Raw genomic sequence first — 17,657 nt, forward strand, 5'->3', positions numbered from 1 at the left:
CGCCGGCGGCGCCGGCTCACCAGGCGGCAAGGAGGCGGCGGCGGGCGTGGCTCCGGGCTGCCGGGGGACCCTGGGTAGCGCAGACTCTCCGCCCCGCGTTCTCCGTGTCGGGAAGGGGCGAACTTGAGCCCGAGATCCTTCGGTCGCGCAGAGGGGTCTGTCGTCTGGCGGCGTTATCTCGGGCGACTTTGAGGAGGACCATACCCAGCCGACCTCCCCGCGGCCGCCACTGTCCCGCGATCAGGGGGCCTCGCGCGGGGCTGGGTGGGAGGAGGCGTGCGGCCCGCTGTGCATTCGGGGAGGAAGACTTGGCAAGAGGGCGACCCGAACGGCGAGGCAGAATTCGCCCTGGAAGGGGTGGGTGGTCAATTTGAAAGTGTTTTTTCTCCGATTTGACTCGGGAACCTTTGAGGACGGCTGAGTTCAATGACAAAAAAAACGGAGCTCATCCTCCCTCTGAACGGCCCTGTCCACGAAGACCCTTCAATTACGACTCTGTTCCGCGTCCCAGCGCCCCTCTCCTCGGTCCCCACTCCAAGTCACTGAGCCAAATAATCCGCGATTACTGAATAGCAATCTTTTCTGTTACTTAAAGCCGACCACAACTTTAACAGCCCTAGGCAATGCGCTCCCTTCGTATTATGCGCCGACCTTTTGCCGCAGGGCGCACGGTGGCGCTAGGGACGCGCAGAACTGAGGTCGGCCCAGCGGAGACCCGAGTGTCAACTGCAGTCATGTGACAAGAGCTGCCCTAAAGCTCCGGACGGGATCTACTGCAGCCCCAGGCGGTCGCAAAGGTGCCTAACTCTGCCTGGACTTACAGGGGCGAAAGCGGCTCCGAGTGGCCGGAGGGAGGGGCTGAGCTGGGCTCAGGGGTGGAAGGGCCGTCTGGACGAGGCAGGCTTTGAAGGCGGGCCTGAGGAGTTGGGTTTTATCGCCCAGAAGGCAGGTAGCGCTAGGGAAGGGTGTGACAGCATCATATCCACCCAGATCAGAACACTCGGCTCTGGTGAGAACCAAGATAGAGGCAGTGGGGAAGGAGAGGTGGGGTCGAGTCAAGATCGCCCAGGCTTCCAACCAGGCAGATCTGTGTGCTAGTCTTGGAGAGGTGCGGGATTGAACTGGGGCTCCACGGCCTTCTGGCTAGGCGACCCTGGCGGATGCGGGAGGCCTCTCTAAGCCTGTTTCTTCGTCTGTAAAATGAGTGCCCCCTCCCAGGGGGAGCGGGGTGTGTGGTGATGGTATTACATAATGTTTAGCACTGGCACCTGGCACAGGACGAGCTTAGCAAATTGCCAAAGTAAAAAAAAAAAAAAACCCTAAATATAATGCTCATACTGGTGAAGGTAGGGAAGCCAGCGCTGGCTTCCTGTGTTGGTTCATCTTTCCAGAGAGCAATCTGCAAATTCGCTATAGAGATTCTTCAATGTGTTCTGCCCCTTGACCTGGTAACTCCACTTGTAGAAATCTAGCCCAAGAAAATAATCAGAAACAAGTCTTTTAAAAGCCAGCAAATCGCTCACTGAAACGTTATTTAGAATAGCTGTCTGGAAAATAATCAACTCTGGGGAACAGCTAAATAAGCCATGGTGTCTGCCTCTTAAGAAATAGCACACAGCCTTCAGAATTGTGTTTTCAAAGGATGTTTAAAGACTCACAGTATGACGTGAAGTGAACTCAGCAGGTTACAAAACTGCATAGACATGATGATCCCAGTTTTGGAAAGAATGTATGTGTGTAGTGGGCTCATGGAGGGGGTTCAATTTCTCTTCTTTTTTTTTTTCTAATTTGCTGTAGTCAGTTTGGTTGACTTTATCGTGGAGAGGGAGAGGACACTTTTTAAAATGTATTTGACCTTGTGCTGCCTCCTTGAAGACCAGACTAGATTGTGGATGTGAACGCTCTGGGGGCACTGTTTGGAGCTAGACTCATGTTAATTGCTTTTAACCAATCCCTTGCAGGCAAAGCCCTTCAATGAAGTATATTTAGAGGGCGAAGAGAGGCCCCATCTCTTTGCATCCCAAATGAAGTCTGAAGATGAAGCATCACTTGGAGCCCTCATACATGCCTCTAATTGGAGATGCACTTTTATCATGAAATAGACTCATATTGGTGTGGATCTGTGTCCAGACCTATTCTGCTCCAGGAATCTACCTGTCTCTTCCCATAATGATATCACAGTGTGATTATTATAGTTTTGGAGTATATTTTAATGCCTGATAGCACAAGCCTCTGCTATTGTTATGTTTTAAAAAATCCTTGCCAATTCCCAATCATGTAATTTTTTTCAAGTAAGTTATGGAATGATTTTTGTCAAACCTCCCCCACCACCCCCTGCCCCTGCCAAAATTCCATTGAATTTCAATTGATGTTGCATGAAATGTGTTTAAGTGGGAGAAGCAAGGCCATCTTTATCCTGAACTTTGCAGTTTAAGAATGAGGTAAATATCTGCATCTATTCAAGCCTTGTGTTCTGTTGTGGGTTTGCAGGTTTCTTGATCTAGCACCTGCGCAGTTTCTGTGGTGGCTTTTGTCACTATTTTCCCAATATACATTCTAACCAGTTATTGATTATATGTTTTTATCCTGTAACCTGCCACTTCCTCCCCTTATTTCTGCCCTCAATAATGTCATGTGCCCCTTGACAGTAGGATGTAGCCCGTGTCCTTGGGAAACAAACTCAGACCCCAGCACATCATGGTTGTTTGGGGAAGGTCAGTTAATGAGCGAATGAATGAATGAATGACTCCAAGATGCAGTTTCCTCCCTCCATCCCCAGTTTCATCACAGCAGCTCTTCCCTCCTTGAAATCTATGTCTATCACAGCACAGAGGCAGACCTCACGGAGGCACCCAGCAAGGCACAGCAGTGGAGTGTGCCCACGACCAGACACCCAGCTCAGAAATCCCAGGAACAGGCTGTGCTCAGCGACAGCTCCAGGTCAGACTAGAGCAGAGAAAAATGTAAGACCTTATACATATCATGTGACCTCCCCAGTAGCTGTCATCCACCTGTATCTTTACCTATTATTAAGCACAGTGAAGGGAACAGAGAACAGAGGTGGGGAATGACAGGGTGGGCACAGTCTTGCTGCTGCCCCTACCTTCCAGAGTGACCTGGGGCAGGACTCCTTCCAACTTAGGATCTTAAGTGTAGCCAACTCTGCTGCACAGGACTGGCTTGTGGGTAACAGGCTGTCTCCCCACCCACCCAGCACTTACCAGGTTCAGCCACAGTGGCTGTCTTCTGTCAAAGGAACCAAATTGCCCTCACAATGCTCCCCCTCTCCTCTCACATCTCACCAGGCCAATTCCTGTCTAGTCCTCCCAGCTCAATTCAAATGTCATCTCCTCAGGAAGCCTTCCCTGATTACCAGATAGACTCTCAAAGCCCTCTGTCCACATGGGGAATAATTGGGCAAACTGGGGCCCACTGGGGCCTGGGATTCCCTTAAGCCAAGCCATCCAGGGATAGAGCTGGCCCGCAGTTCAGGCCTCCAGACCTAGCTCTGTCTCTCTCCCACAAATCCTGGCATGTTTATGATCCTTTATCCTTCCCACCAAGAGGTGACGCCCTTTGCTTCCTTCGTGAGGCTGAAGTTTCTTCAGACAGTACAATGGTAATGATTATTATAATTACACTAATCGTAGCTCTAACTACTCACTGCTCCAGGCACTGTTCTCATGTTTTACCTGAATTATTACATCACTAAATCCTCTTCACATAACCCTATGAGTTAGGTAATAGTATTATCCCCTTTCTACAGATGACGAAACTGAGGGCTCAGGAGGTGAAGTGACTTGCCAAAGGTTATCAGGTTAGACAGTGGTAGGGGCTGGATTTGAACACCAGGCAATTCAGCTTCAGAGCTGCACCCTTGATCCTCCACACACAAGGGCACCTGCCTTGTTCCAGGCTTATAGGGAGCTCCTCATTGTGAGATAGGGCAGTGCAAGCACAGATGCCTGGACCATCAGCACCCAAAAGCCCCTGAGAAATCTTGATGCCCAGACCCCAGCCACACAGAGGAGGGCTCTGTGTGAGCCCCAGCCTGGCCCAGCTGCTTCCTCAGCAGTTACCTTGCCCCAGACATAGCCAGGTGTCTTCTAGCAGGACAAATACTGCGTCTTATTAACCTCTTTATCCCCTATGTCCTGCTTGAGGTCTGGCATGAAGTAGCCACTAATCACTACCTGCTGAAGGATGAATGAATCCAAAGGGCCAGACCCTGAGCAGACTCAGTGACTAAATATAACAGCTTGACCCAGGAGATGTATAATAAGGCCACTGTGCAATTCAATACAATCAGTATTTATTAAGCACTTGCTGTATGGCCAACAGAAACCCTATCAGAAGGGACTAGTGTTTTATTTCATATGCATTAAAAATATATAGATTACAAAAGCTGGTGCAGTATAGGATATAAACATGGAAGCTCTGAGTCTCACTAACCTCCATTTCCATCTTCACTCCATCACTTCCTGGCTTCGTGACCTCACGCACATTGCTCTTAGTGCTTCAGTTGCCTCATCTGTCAAGGGAGCTAATAAGAATTTCTCCCTTCTGAGAGTTGCATCTCAGCACAGTAACTGGCCCAGGGGTGGGGGTATGCCCAGTGAGTGTTCCCGCTGCTGATCCACCAGCATAGGTGATAGTTACAACTTCAGGAGCTCCAGAGAGAATTCTCCCTCGTTGGTGCTCGAAGTAGAGGGTCAAAGCCATTTCTAACACTCGTTTAATTCTCATCATCTGGGAGAACCATCTGCAGTAACCCTCCTTTGGTTCTCACCAAGCCTTGTGGGAATAAGGCCAGGGTACATTTCATGTTCATTTTCTTTCTGATTCTGTACCTTTGCTTATGCTGATTCCTCCACCCAGAACATCAATCTTTCTCCACAACCCCTAGTGACATTTTATCCATTCATTCTTCAAGCTCAGCACAGTCATCTTTAGTGGACCAGGGAACAAAGCCAGAGCACTGCCAAACAGTAGGAAACTATGCAGCCATGAACAAGGAATGTGATCAATCTGTTGGTTCTTACACTGAAAGATGTCAAAGACACACCGTTGCTAAAAAACCAAGTTGCGTGTAATAATATATATTAGAACTTCTCCAACTTTGATTTGCACAGCAGTCTCCCAGGGCTCTTGATTCTTGTTAGATGCAGGTTGTGATTCAGCGGGTTATGAGTGAATCCTGAGAGTCTGCATTTCTGACAAACTCCAGGTGATAGTCAGGCTGCTGGTCTGGCATCAGTGATACACTGATTTACACAAGATTTATAGTATGATCCCATTTCTGTAAAAACAAAATGAAACAAAACAAATATATATGGGATAATCCAGAGAATAAACTCTGAACTATAAATAGTGGTTATCTCTGGGTGGGAGGATGACCAGAAGCTTTCAAATACTGTGTAAAGTCTGATTTTTAGAATACGTTTCCCTATTGTAATTAGGAAAAATAACCCAGCCATGATGGTGACCCTCTAGGCAGACATCTGTAACCTGTACCCTCTCCCCAAATTAATGGCTCCACTCCAGGATTCATCTTTGCCCTCTCTGGTTCTCAGGGCATAATAACAGTCTGTCTTGGAACAGCTGCTCAGGATGTGCATTGCGTGTGGCTGATGTTCCAGCTGTCTGGAGGACGTGGCATCATTAGCATCCTCAAAGCAGTGGTTTAATAAGGGTCTCCCAAGCGCCAGGCACAGTCCATGCCCCTCACAGGCATTCCGATCTATCATTATCTCCATTACCCAGATTAGATAACTGAGGCTCAGAGATGTGGAGGGACATGGATCACACAGCTTGTCTAAGGCCTAGGCCAGGCTGCTAGGATTGGGCCTGCTTATTCTCCTCTGCCTTCCTAGAAAATTCCTCCCCTAGATGTCCACAAGGGTTACTCCCTCACTTCCTTCACGTCTCTGCTCACATTTTTACCTTACCAGAGTTCTTCTCCAACCACTCTATACAAAATAGCAACACTACCCCCACCTCCAACCTTCCCCAGCTTTCTTGCTTTCCAGAGCGCTCGTCACCATCTGATAGAGTGATATTTATTGGCTTATTTGTGCTTTGTTCTTTTTCCACTAGACTATAAACCACATGTGGGTGACAACTTTGTCCATTTTGCTCAGTGTTTTATCTCTGGGGTCTAGCATAGTTCCTGGCTCAATAAATATGTATTCAGTGGATGAATGAATGACAGTCTCCAACTCACAGTCCACTGATTGATTTCCCAGTAGTGCCTCAACCCTGTTCACATTCAGAGTGACCTGCTGACCCCAGCAGCACAGGATAGGCTGGCTTCTCTTTCCTAGTCTCCTTGTGGGGTGTCCAGATTAGGTTCCTTAAATAAAGAGGTAGATGGCTAGGCCTGGGGCCCCATGGTCTCTCCATGTAGAAAGGATAAATAGGGCAGGGTTGTAGAAGTCCTGGATTCAAATCCCACTGTTCTACCACCACCCTAATGGTTTGGGAAAAAGGCTGCCACTTTCCAGGACAAGATGTCCAATGGTCCCAAGAAGGGCCTTCCAAGTATCAGCGTCTTTGTCTCGCTATGCACTCGGCCTGGCATGCTCTTCCCCTGATCTGCCTGTAGCAGGCTCCTTCTCATCATTTGGGTCTCTTCTCAAGTGTCACCTCCTCAGAGAGCTCCCCCTAACCTCCCAGGCTAAAGTGGACTCTTTGCACCCACATAGGAACCCCTCTTCACACCCCCTGTTTATTTCTTCCATGATTATTAGTATAAACTACTTTCACTTTTACTATTTATTGGTTTATTCACTTACTCTCTGTCTCCACCACCTGAATGTAAGGTCTGTGAGGGTAGAGAACCTGTCTGCCTTGTTTACTGCTGTATCTCCAGTGCCTAGAACAGGGTCTGGCTTAGAGTAGGTGTTCAATAAATATTTATAGAATTAATGTTCTATATTTTCTCCTAGAAACAGAGAAATGAAAGCCCAGAGGTGGGAAAGGACATGCCAGAAATGAATTAGTGTCTGAATTAGTGTCAGAACCTAGAGTAGAAGGTAGTGAGGCCAAGTGGAACTCCAGGTCAGGAGACTGACCTTGGAGGAGGCGGATCTCTCCAACCCTCAGTTTCCTCATCTGTAAGATGGAGTGAGGCAGACATGACTACTTCCAAGAGACCTGGTATTAAGGGTAACTAGTACCTAGGAGACAGTGCCCATTTCCAGGAATGATATCTGCAGTGCAGTGTCCGCACCCCCCAGACACGGCTCGAGCGCCCCAAAAACCGCAGAAAGAGAAAACTACAATCCCCATAGTGCCGCGGGCGGCGCCTGCGCATGGCTACCAGCCGCGGGCGCCCTCTAGCGACGTCCTGGCGCAGTGCTCCACTCCGATCCCCGAGGGGCGGGGGGCCCGCGGCGCAGGCAATCGGAGCGCTCGGCTGCAGCCGCGGAGCCGAAGCCGGGAGCCCAAGCGGCGGCAGGATCTCAGCCCGTGGGGCCAGCCGCAGCCATGGGCAACCGCGGCATGGAGGATCTCATCCCGCTGGTCAACAGGCTGCAGGATGCCTTCTCCGCCATCGGCCAGAACGCGGACCTCGACCTGCCTCAGATCGCCGTGGTGGGCGGCCAGAGCGCCGGCAAGAGCTCGGTGCTGGAGAATTTCGTAGGCAGGTAAGAGCGGCGCGCCCCTGAGCGCGGACTCCCTCCTCCCGGGTCCTCCCGGCCTCCGCCACCCGGCCCCGACGTCGCCACGACCTCGCAGCCCCTGGCGCTGCACGGCGGACGGCGCGCCCCCCACCTCTAGCCAGAAGGAGGCGGCCCTCCCCCTCCATGAGAGCCCCTCAGGGGCGCAACGCCCCCCGCTTGTCCGCAAACGTCAAGCCAGCGGCCACAGGATCACGCCCCCTCCTCCTCCCCGTCCTTTAGGGAAGACAGAGCTGTGCCAAGAGACCCTGGCAAAGGGTTGTTTCCCGCCCCTCCACCCCGCACCCAAGGGCACTGAGGGGCCTGCATTACTCAGCGTCTCCCTTCGGTTCTGGGGGGTCCCTTGAAGCGGGCAGCACGCCCAGGGCAGAGCCCCCATACCCAGTCTGTATGGAGGACGGCTACTTCCCCTCTGGAATTCCTGGACCGTGGCAGAGGACAATCCCCCCCCCCCAAAGCCCATGGGAGAGGACATAGTCCCGCGGGCATGGGGGACCAGACACAGCCTCCTCCGAGTCACACACACACCTCTGCGGCTCCGGCCGCCATCCGTGCGCAGCGCGGAAGAGGGGGGAGGCACGGGCTGCAGGATGAGGAAGGGGAGGGGGTGGGGGAGAAACTGCTTCTGATCCTTTTCTGAGCAGTCGGCGCCTTGCCCTGCTGCCGCCCCTGAGTGGGGGCCGCCTGTCAATGTCCTTCTCCCCTTGGCCTGGCAGAGGGATTGTAATAGAGGGAGAAGGCGGTGGAGGGCAGAGATGACTAAGACAGGGAGGCAGGGTGGCGAGGAGGGGGGGAGCCATTTGCACACCCTAATCCCCCTCCTGCCTCTGATCCCACAAGGCGCTGGGAGGGCCAGGTGGCACGGAGTGGGGGCCAACTGCAAAGGCGAAGTGTCCTGGGTTTAGGGGGGCAGGCAGTGTTGTGACCCCCCCAGACTCCCCCAAGAAAGGGGAGGCAGAGATGGCTTTTTGGATGCTGAGGAGAGAGAGAGGATGGCTCTCCCCCGGTGCTGGAGGCAGAGTAGGGGGCTGGGCAGACTGGGGGAGGAGGCAGGAGAATTGACACTGACCACCCCACTCCGTCCCCTCCCTCCCTCACCTTCTTCAGAAACCCTAGCTTTCTTCCACTGACCTTTATGGCTCAAGAAGCAAATGGCACGTGGGAGAGGGAGGTAGGCAGAGGCTTCCCTCTCAGAGGGACAGCAGTTCTGGGGCGAGACATCCTGGGTCCAAGCCAGGTTCTGCTGTGAAAACTCAGGCGAGCCACTTGCCCTCTCTGAGCCTCAGTTTCTCCATCTCTAATATGGACAATTAGACTGGATGGTTGTTTCTGCCCCTCAAATGAACTGGGAAGCCCAGGGTCAACCCTAGGGGTGAGAGGGAAGGGTCCTGCTGGAGTGATGTATCCATGGGACGTTGGAAAGCCTCTGTAGGGGCGGACAGCCCCATCTGGTCAGCAGAGGGGGATGCCGTCTGTCTCCCGGGGACTGGGTCCCACAGAACCCCCCCTGCTCACGTGACCACCTCCCCACCAGGTGCAGAGACACAAGCAAGAGACATACAGATGGGCCCCTTCCCTGTGACCTGGCAGTCAGAGTGAAGGCATGGGAGGAACCTGGAGACGATAAATCCCTGAGGCCTTCGTGCTTTCAGTGACACTCTTGGACATCCAGCACTTTACAGTGTGCAGACCATAGTCCTGCCTTTCATCCATTGACATCCACTGAGCGCCCGCTCTGTGCCTGCTGCGTGCTCTGGGCAGGAGCCACAGAGAGGAAGGTGACCTCAGCTCCCATCTGCTGAGCCCTTCCCACGTGCCCCACACCATGCTATATGGGATGGGTCACAGCAGCCCCACAAGGCAGGTACCATGTTGCCCATCCTGCAGGTGAGGAAACTGAGACCCCAGGGTTAGATGCCTTGTCCAAGGTCACACAGCCGGGAAGGACAGCATCTATTAGACTTCAATCTCAAGCCGTCACAGCTTCTGAGAGCCAAGCTCTGCACTGAGCACGGGGACATGCAGGCGTGTGGGCCCTCAATTTCTCCATCAGTTATCTTTGGGGCCTCCGTGTGCTGGGACAGACCTGGCTCCTGCCCTCGAAGCTCACTGTCCAGCAGAGAGAGGGACCAGAAAGCAGACAGCTCAGCAGACCAGCCTGGCTACGGTTGACTTCGGCAACCGTCTGCTTGTCGAGTGGTGGAGTAGTATGTGGACTCTGCCTCTGGAGGCAAGGCCCTTTCACTGCCCTCCGCAACCCAATAACCCTTGACTGTGGCCCTGCGGGAGGAGGCACAGGCTATCCAGACGCAGACAGAGCAGAAGGGCTGGGCCTGAGGCGAAGGAGTGAGTAGGGACAGCATTATTTGATTCTCATGAAAGCTAGTGAGGGGGCCAGGGCTAGAGTCCAGGCGGGAAACTGAGGTTCAGTGGGTCCTCTAGACAGCCCTGCCTGCTCTGTCATGGGTCACCATCTCTCTACCTAGGGCCGGGTCCCTAGCCCTGTGAGCATGATAACAGCTGCTCTGCCTCCTGGGGCTTCCTGGGAGCCAACCCCCCATGGAGAGGAAGTGGAAAATGCATCAGGGGAAGGAGAGGCTGCTCCAGGCTGGCCTGGGCTCCCGGGCACCCAGGAGGACCCTGTTGTCAGCTCTGCAGTGGAGGTGGCCCAAGCAGCTGCCCAGGACCCTGCTAGGGCTTCTCTATGATATTTCTTCGTCCCATTTTTACAAAAGGGAAAACTGAGGCTGATTCATTCAGTCATTCAGCAGATATTCATGGAGTGTCCATGATGTCTCAGCAATGGGGATTCGATGGTAGAAAAGACAAAAGCTCTGCATTCCAGAGGGGAAACTCTGACATCGTAAACCCAGGAACACATACATGCATGTATATGAAGATGACTGGGGAATGTGGTCAGTGCTAGGAGGGAGAAGGGCCACTTTCCACAGGGAGGTGAAAGAAGGTCTCTAGGAGGCAGTGGCATCTGAGATGAGAACTGAGGGACAAGAAGCTCTGTGATTATGTGGGGAGATGCATTCTAGGCTGAGGGAACAGCAGATGCAAAGGCCCTGGGGCAGTAACAAATTTGGTGGGTCTGAAGAACAGAAAGGAAGCGCTGTGCCTGGTGCTTGGTGAGCAAGTGGACCTGGCAGCAGACAGATAGGCAGGGGCTAGATCTTCAAGGCCCTCAGATTATGCTGAGGAGCTGGGTTTGTTTACCTTATTATCAGACGCTTTTAAGTAGTGGAGTGACTTGAGCTGATTCCAGCAACTGTGTAACTTGAAGAGGTGGGCAGGAGACAAGTGAAGTGGCTGTTGTGGTGGGCAGGACGTGATGGGGCCTGGACCTGGGCTTCAGCAGAGAGGGGAGGAGAAAGGCAGGATTCAGGATGTATTTTGAAGGGTCCCACAAAACCTGCTGGTGGATGCAATGTGGAAGGTGAGGAAAGAGGAAGCCAGGGTGACTTCAGCACCTTTGACCCTGGGTGGGTGTTGGTGCCATTCACGGAGTACGGGCGGAGCAGGTTGGGGAGTAGGGGGTAAGATCAGGAGTTTGGTTTTGAACTGGTCGAATCGGAGCTATCAGCTGGGCAGTGTGGTGATGCAAGTCAGAAGCTCAGGGGGAAGGTGGGCTGGAAATATAAATCCGGAAGAGATGTGATGTAAACCGCTGAGCGTAGCTGAGCTCATTTTGGGAGCACGTGCAGGCACAGGAGAGTGCGTGGGCCCCAGGACACCCCGGCATTGTGTCAGCAGATGTCTGGTGCCCTAGGCTTTCCTTGTCTGTCCCCAGCTGCATATCCCCTCCCCACGATCCCTATCCGCCACCAAGTCAAATGTCCTGGGACAGGCTTGCAGGCTCTGGGGCCCCTGGCATACGGACGAATGGGCGGTGCCCACGTTTCCTCCCGCTTGGCCCCTGGGGAGGCCAAGGCCAGTGGGGATGTAGCCGAGGCGCTGAGGGCTCAGGCTCTGGCATCAGATGGGTTTATAGCTCAGCTCTGCCACTTATAAGCTGGGCACCCTTGGACATGTTTCTTAAACCCTGCTCGTCTGTAAAATGGGGATAATAATGGCACCTCCCTCCTGGGATTGTCGTGAGTGTTGACATAAAGCCCATGAAGCACTCAGGGTAAGGTCTGGCCAGGTCTCTTCTGCCTGGACGTAGGTCCTGGCCAGGAGGTGGTCTGGGCGCGGGTTGGGGAGGGAGAATCTCCTCCAGCAAGGGTGGAGCAAGGAGCCTGGTGAGTGAGCCTCTGCCCAGAGCCCTGGAAGGCAAGGTTTTGGGTTTCCCTGGTGTATCTGCCTACTCCTGCTCAGGCTCCCTTCCTCCTACCAATTCCCCCACCCCTTCCTCTGCATCCTTGCCCCAGCACGGGCTTGTGCTGGTCTCTGGCCTATGAGAGCCCCTCTCTTGGTCAGCCCCGGCCCCTCCCACAGGGAACAGTCCACTCCCTGCTACTAACTTCCTCTGAACAAGTTGGGCTTCATTTTAGTGATCCCATTACCCAGATTTGGAGACTGAGGCCAAAGAAGTTTAGGGGATAATTGAGACATCATAGGTAGAAAGTCACTGACTGGAGGAGCAGAGGGAACTGACATCTTCTTGACAAACAGTGCACCAGGCCCTGAGGATACAGCTGTTAACAAGCCAGACCCATCCCTGCTCTTAGGGGGTGCTCACAGCTGAGAGGGACAGACAGACGCTAAATCACACAAAGAGCTCTTCTGTTGTATGTTTGAAGAAGGGTATCAGGAGCCTGATTATCTAAGGCAAGGGTGTCATCTGAGGGCCAAAGAAGACATTTGAGCTTTTAAGTCTGGACCTGAGAAAAAAATAGGACTTGGTCAGGCAAAAGAGTGACCCTGTTCCAGGTCCAGGGTCCCACCTGAGCAACAGCCCGAGGTGGGAGGGAGCCCAGTGGAGGTCTGAGAACCTGGAGGAAGGGCAGTGTGGCCGGGGGAGGAGTGGAGGCCGCAGTGAGACCAGGAGGGCTGGGGAGGCACTGCCAGTCCAACAGCCACCTCCACCCAGGCAGCCACGCTCTGCTCCCACTTCTCTGGCTCAGAGCGCCTGCCTGCCACGCACCCACAGCTAGACTCGCGTGCCCATCCCCACCAGAGGACATCTTTCCCAAACCCCGCCCCACCCAGTGGCCCCAGGAGCTGGGGATGAAAGGTAACTGGCAGACGGCATCTGATCCCGGCACCAGGAGAATCGAGTTTCCCAGGCCTTGGCTGTGGTTGGAGGGTCGGAATCTGGGGGAGGAGGGGAGCTGGAGGAAGCCAGTAGCCAGCGTGATGTTATCTGCCCTGAACAGGAGCAGAAGTGGAGCCCACGGGACGTGTGTCTGAATATTCCAGTTATAAATCAAGCTATGGGTTGCTAAATACAATACATTCCGCCCCCCCCCCCACCTTGACAAACACCTTCAAAACAACCTGGCAGGCTGGTTTTGAATTTAGCATTTCAGACTCCTCCAGGTTCTATGATGGGATGTGAAGGTGTAGGCACGGTGGCCTCTCTCCCCAGGTTGCCCTCATATCCCAGCTCCATCCGAGTCCCCTGAAAGGATTCCCATCACCCCTCTGCTCCCCACCGTGGCTCCAGGGGTGCCTCCCAACAGTGAGGGTAGCCCTCAGTGGGAGGGAAGATTCTAGAGGTATCTTGAGACAGAGAATTCCAGGGCACTGAATGTGGCCTAGGAGGGGGTGCACAGATTCCATCTGGCACTTCCCTTGGCCCGTGGGGGTACTGCTTGCTCCATGGGGGAGGTGAGGTCAGAGATCGCAAGAAGGACCCCTAAGGCATGGGACTCAGGGTCAGGGCCCCAATTCTCCAGATCCAAGGGCAGTGCTGATTATTGTCTTCTTGGAAATAATAACCTGTTAGTAGGAAGGGCATCATCCCAGGATATCAGATGGTGAAGTGGCACAGAGAGGGTAGGGGACCTGCCCAGAGTCACACAGCGATGGAATCAGAGGCAGTTTAGAACCTGCACAGGTCAGCTGCCTCCATGTGAATGTGAATGTCCACCCTCTTCACCCCAAACCATGTGCCTACATCTCCACACACCTCAGCTTCTCCTCCTCTGCTCTCCCTGGCTGTCTCTCGGGCACTCTTGTCCCCTCCTTGGACTGAAATCTGACTAAGGAATAAGAGCTGTTTTGAACAATCAGCTCAAGCAAATTGCAATTACTATAGGCAACAAGAAAAAGAGGAATACTGGTCTTGGCAGGTGTTTGAGACAGTCTGGTCAATAGCATCTTCCCCTTGCCCTGACCAGAGGCCCCGAGGTCAGCGTCCCTCTCCTCTCTCATCTTCTCCATCTAATTCAGCCTTCAAGCCCTGTGGATTCTGCCCCAGGCCACCCACCTCCCTCTGCCTTGGCCGCCACCGTCTTTGTCTTAGCACTTGGGGCAGCCTCCTTTCTTGTCTTTCTCCATCTGACAGCACGGAACCCTCCATGGCCTCCCAATCTAGTTCCCTCTGCTTGAAGCCCTCCTTGGCCCCCTGCCCTGCAGAGGTTCTAGTGCCCGAGCTGGCCTCTGAGGCCTGCCTTACTCAGCCCGGCTTCCCCTCCAGCTGCTCCCTGCTGGTCTAGCGGCGTCTCCTGCGGTCACGGGACAACATGCGGGCCTCCCTCTCACTCTCCGAGTGCCATTGCGGGTGCTGTTCTCTCTGCCAGGAAGGCTCTTCATACCTTCACCTTCTTCCTTCACTAGTTCATCCTCTAAGTCTCACATCAGCCAACACTTCCTCCAGGATGCCATCCCTGACCGCCCTTTACCCCATGACCATGGTCTGTGGGGCAGGGCTTACTTTTTTCCCAGAATGAGGGGCCATAGTGGGAGAAAGAGGCCCACTGCCTTAGGCTGAGAGCTCCTGGCAGACAGCAGTTCCAACCAGTGCTATGAACAATTTACCTGTTTGTAACCATGTCACTCTTTTATCACTAGTCTTAGCACAGGGAAATAAGGCCACCAGCCAGGACGGGGAGAAAATCTCAGCAGGTGAATGCATGCTCACCTCTGACCTCAGCAGGTGAATGCAATGCTCTCTAGCACACCCAGGCACCTGGCATATGATGGGCACTCAGGTGCCCTAATGGGCACCCTCTGTTAGATCCTTCTACAGCCAGGTTCCCAGGGCATTCCCTTAGCAGCCCTAGGAGGGAGTTGCTGGGCTGTATTCCATTTCACTGATGGGGAAACTGAGGTTCAGAGCAGGGAAATAATTTAGTGATGGAGCTGAGATTCCTTCACATCAAGCTGCTGGTGATAAGAAATTAGGATCCAGATGTAGCTCTGTATTGAGGGACCTGGGAAATGTCCGTGGTGAGCTGTCAGACAAATAGAGTTACCTACCTAAGTGTGGCTGGGAGTCCTGTGCTCGTGTGGGCACGTGAGGGGCACCTGACTTCATCTCTCTGAGCCTCAGTTTCTTCCCCTTTAAGATGGGGAAACCGATCACACCAACCTCACACAGCCGTTCCAGAACCAATCAAGAGGATGCAGATTTCTTAAACAGCTAGCTTTACTGGGGTATAATTTAAATGCCATAAACTTCACCCATTTTTATTGCATACTTCAATGATTTTTTGCATGTTTACAGAGTTGTGCAATCATCACAATCTAATTTTAGAACACTTCCATCACCCCAAAAAGAAACCTCGTGATGATGCAGATTTTAAAGCCCCCGGCAGAGTTCCTGGCCGGCAGTCAACAATCCGCCAGTGTTTGCACTGACTATTCTTATAAATGATAAAATGTTTACAGTGGTGATCCCCAGGTATTGGGATGATGGTTGCTTTTTATTTTTTAAACATTTTATGTATTGTCTGAAATTTTTTAAAAGAGAGAACATATGATTTTTTTAAAGTAGGGGCAAAAGAGATGTCTATTTCTATTTTGAAAGTGTAGTTATCAACACTTGAAAGGAAGGAAGGAAGAAGGAAGGCTGAGAGGGAGGGAGGGAAGGAGGGAAGGAAGAAGGAAGGAGAGACGCAAGGAAGAAAGGCAGGAGGGATGGAAGAATAAGATGGAAGGAAAGATTATAGATTTTCTTTAATAGAGAACATGGTTGTTGTGGAAAGAGCTCCGGGCTTGGAGTCCAGAGCCCTGGGTACTGGTCCTACCCTGTCACCAACTTGCACTGTGATCTTAGGCAACACTCTTCCCCTTTCTGTGCCTCAGTTTCTGCATCTGTACAATTAGGGCGATGGAGGGAAACTGGAGAAGCTCGTCTTCAAATGATTCCTTCGGCGACAGGGGTGTCCTGAGTGCCGGCTCCATCCCAGGCTCCGAGCCCGGTGCTTAGGAGACAGTGGTAAACAAGAACCAGCCCAGCTCCTGCTCTCAGGATTTCGGAATATCAGAGGAAGCACAGGGACTTGCCCTGAAATGTCCAAACCTCAGGTGGAAATTCATGGGCTGCGTGACGTGGGCCTGGCCGGGGCCTCCTAGGGCAGAGGAACAGAGAGGGACTTGTTCGCTGGAGGCAGCCTCACCTCCTCCCAACTGTATTTCTTGGCCCACCCACCCCCTCACCTCCACCCTAGCTCCGTGCTTCGGAGGGCACCTCACAGCTTACCCAGTCCCCTTGCCTTCCACTTTCAAGGCAAGATCTGGGTGGAAATATCCTTGACCTCCACCCACTCTGCCGGCCAGCGCCCAGGAGACCCACCTTCCAACTCCTTCTCTGCTGTCTCAATTGATGACATTGTTGTGGGAGCCCAGCCTGTATTCTCAGCTTGCTCAAGTTATATGTATCATCATAGCTACCATTCATTCAGGCATTCATTTATAAAAGCCTCACAGAAACCCATTTTACTGATATGGAAACTGAAGCTTAGAGAGGTCTGGTCATTTGTCCATTGCCACACAGCTCCTAAGTGGCAGCTCTAACATTCAACACCAGGCCAGTCTGACATCAGAGCCCAGGAAACAGGAGACTTCTAAGAATGACCGCTACTGGGTACATGGCAGACCAAGCATGTTAATTTCTGGTGTTTGCATTCAGCAGGACCTGGGAACCAGGGTCCCTGAGCTCAGCCCAGCCCCAAATCTCAGGTACCAGGCCCTTTGGTGTAATTTCTCCAAGCCCCTCCGGAGTGACAGCGCCAATTCAGACAGGGGGTATGTGGTACTTGGAGGACCTGAGATACGTTTTTTTCATCCTCCCTGTGCTTTGGGTTTGAATGTGCCTCTGCAGATGGCAAAGCAAGGCCTCCCTGGGAAACCACCATCTGTCTAGAATGAGTGGGCAGAGCTGCCATGTCACCATCCACCCTTCCCACACGGCAGCCAAGGCTGGTGGGCCCGGCACACTTTTCTCTGGGCACCTGTTCTGTCCTCCTTCAGGCTCACCAGGAGCTGGGTGGGAGATGCAGGGGTGGCTCTGGCTGGAGGCCAAATGAGGCCCAAATCCCAAGTAGGGAGGTACCAAGGGGCACTTTAACAGAGCGTGTGGGACAGTCTGTCCAGGTGAAAAGCTAAGCCATGCTTGCTCCTTTGAGTGTTGCCTGACCCCCTATGATACACCCAGCCAGTGCCCAGTGCAGGAATCCAGCAGAGGCAGGCGCTCACAGTCTGGATGTGGGAACCAGCTGGTCCTCTTCACTGCCTGTCCAGGTGTGGGACTAGGAAGCAGGCCTCCTGGTCCTGGCCCCATCTTGGCCACCTCTCCCATCGCTGTGTGGCTTCACAGCTCCCTGACCCTCTCTGGGCCTCTGTCCCACTCTCTGGACAATAACAGGGGAAACGAGATGGTCTCTGAAAATTCCTCCTCCTCGGTGTCCATCATTTCCATCCTACATTCTGTGGTCAGAATCCCGAGATCCGATTCAGAGCCCAGAGGAGATGAGATAGAGGGTTCTTTAGGTTTTTGAATTCCTTGCTGGTATTTGGGAACCCTCCCAGGGAGGAGGCTGAGAACAGGAGGCCCTCCTTGGCAGCTGCTGTAGGCCTACT

General features: G+C 53.0%; 1 protein-coding gene and 1 long non-coding RNA gene across 19 annotated transcripts in view; both read left to right on the top strand.

The window, feature by feature from the left end:
* Positions 1-56: 56 nt before the first annotated feature.
* LOC116280375 (uncharacterized) lies at positions 57-2,119 on the top strand. Its single transcript, XR_004189747.2, has 2 exons — positions 57-797; positions 1,962-2,119. It is a non-coding gene; the product is annotated as an uncharacterized lncRNA (long non-coding RNA).
* Positions 2,120-7,383: 5,264 nt separating this feature from the next.
* Positions 7,384-17,657, top strand: part of DNM1 (dynamin 1) — a 41,697-nt gene continuing 31,423 nt past the window's right edge. For all 18 annotated transcript variants that reach the window (XR_012072284.1, XR_012072282.1, XR_012072283.1 and 15 more), the window contains exon 1: positions 7,384-7,649. Coding sequence is in view for 14 of the 18 variants with exons in the window: in XM_072960194.1 (XP_072816295.1) it covers positions 7,489-7,649 (161 nt within the window). In the remaining 4 variants the exon portion in view is untranslated. The remainder of the gene's footprint in view (positions 7,650-17,657) is intronic.

Source organism: Vicugna pacos, chromosome 4, assembly GCF_048564905.1.
Source record: "Vicugna pacos chromosome 4, VicPac4, whole genome shotgun sequence".
In the NCBI taxonomy this organism is placed as follows: Eukaryota; Metazoa; Chordata; class Mammalia; order Artiodactyla; family Camelidae; genus Vicugna; species Vicugna pacos.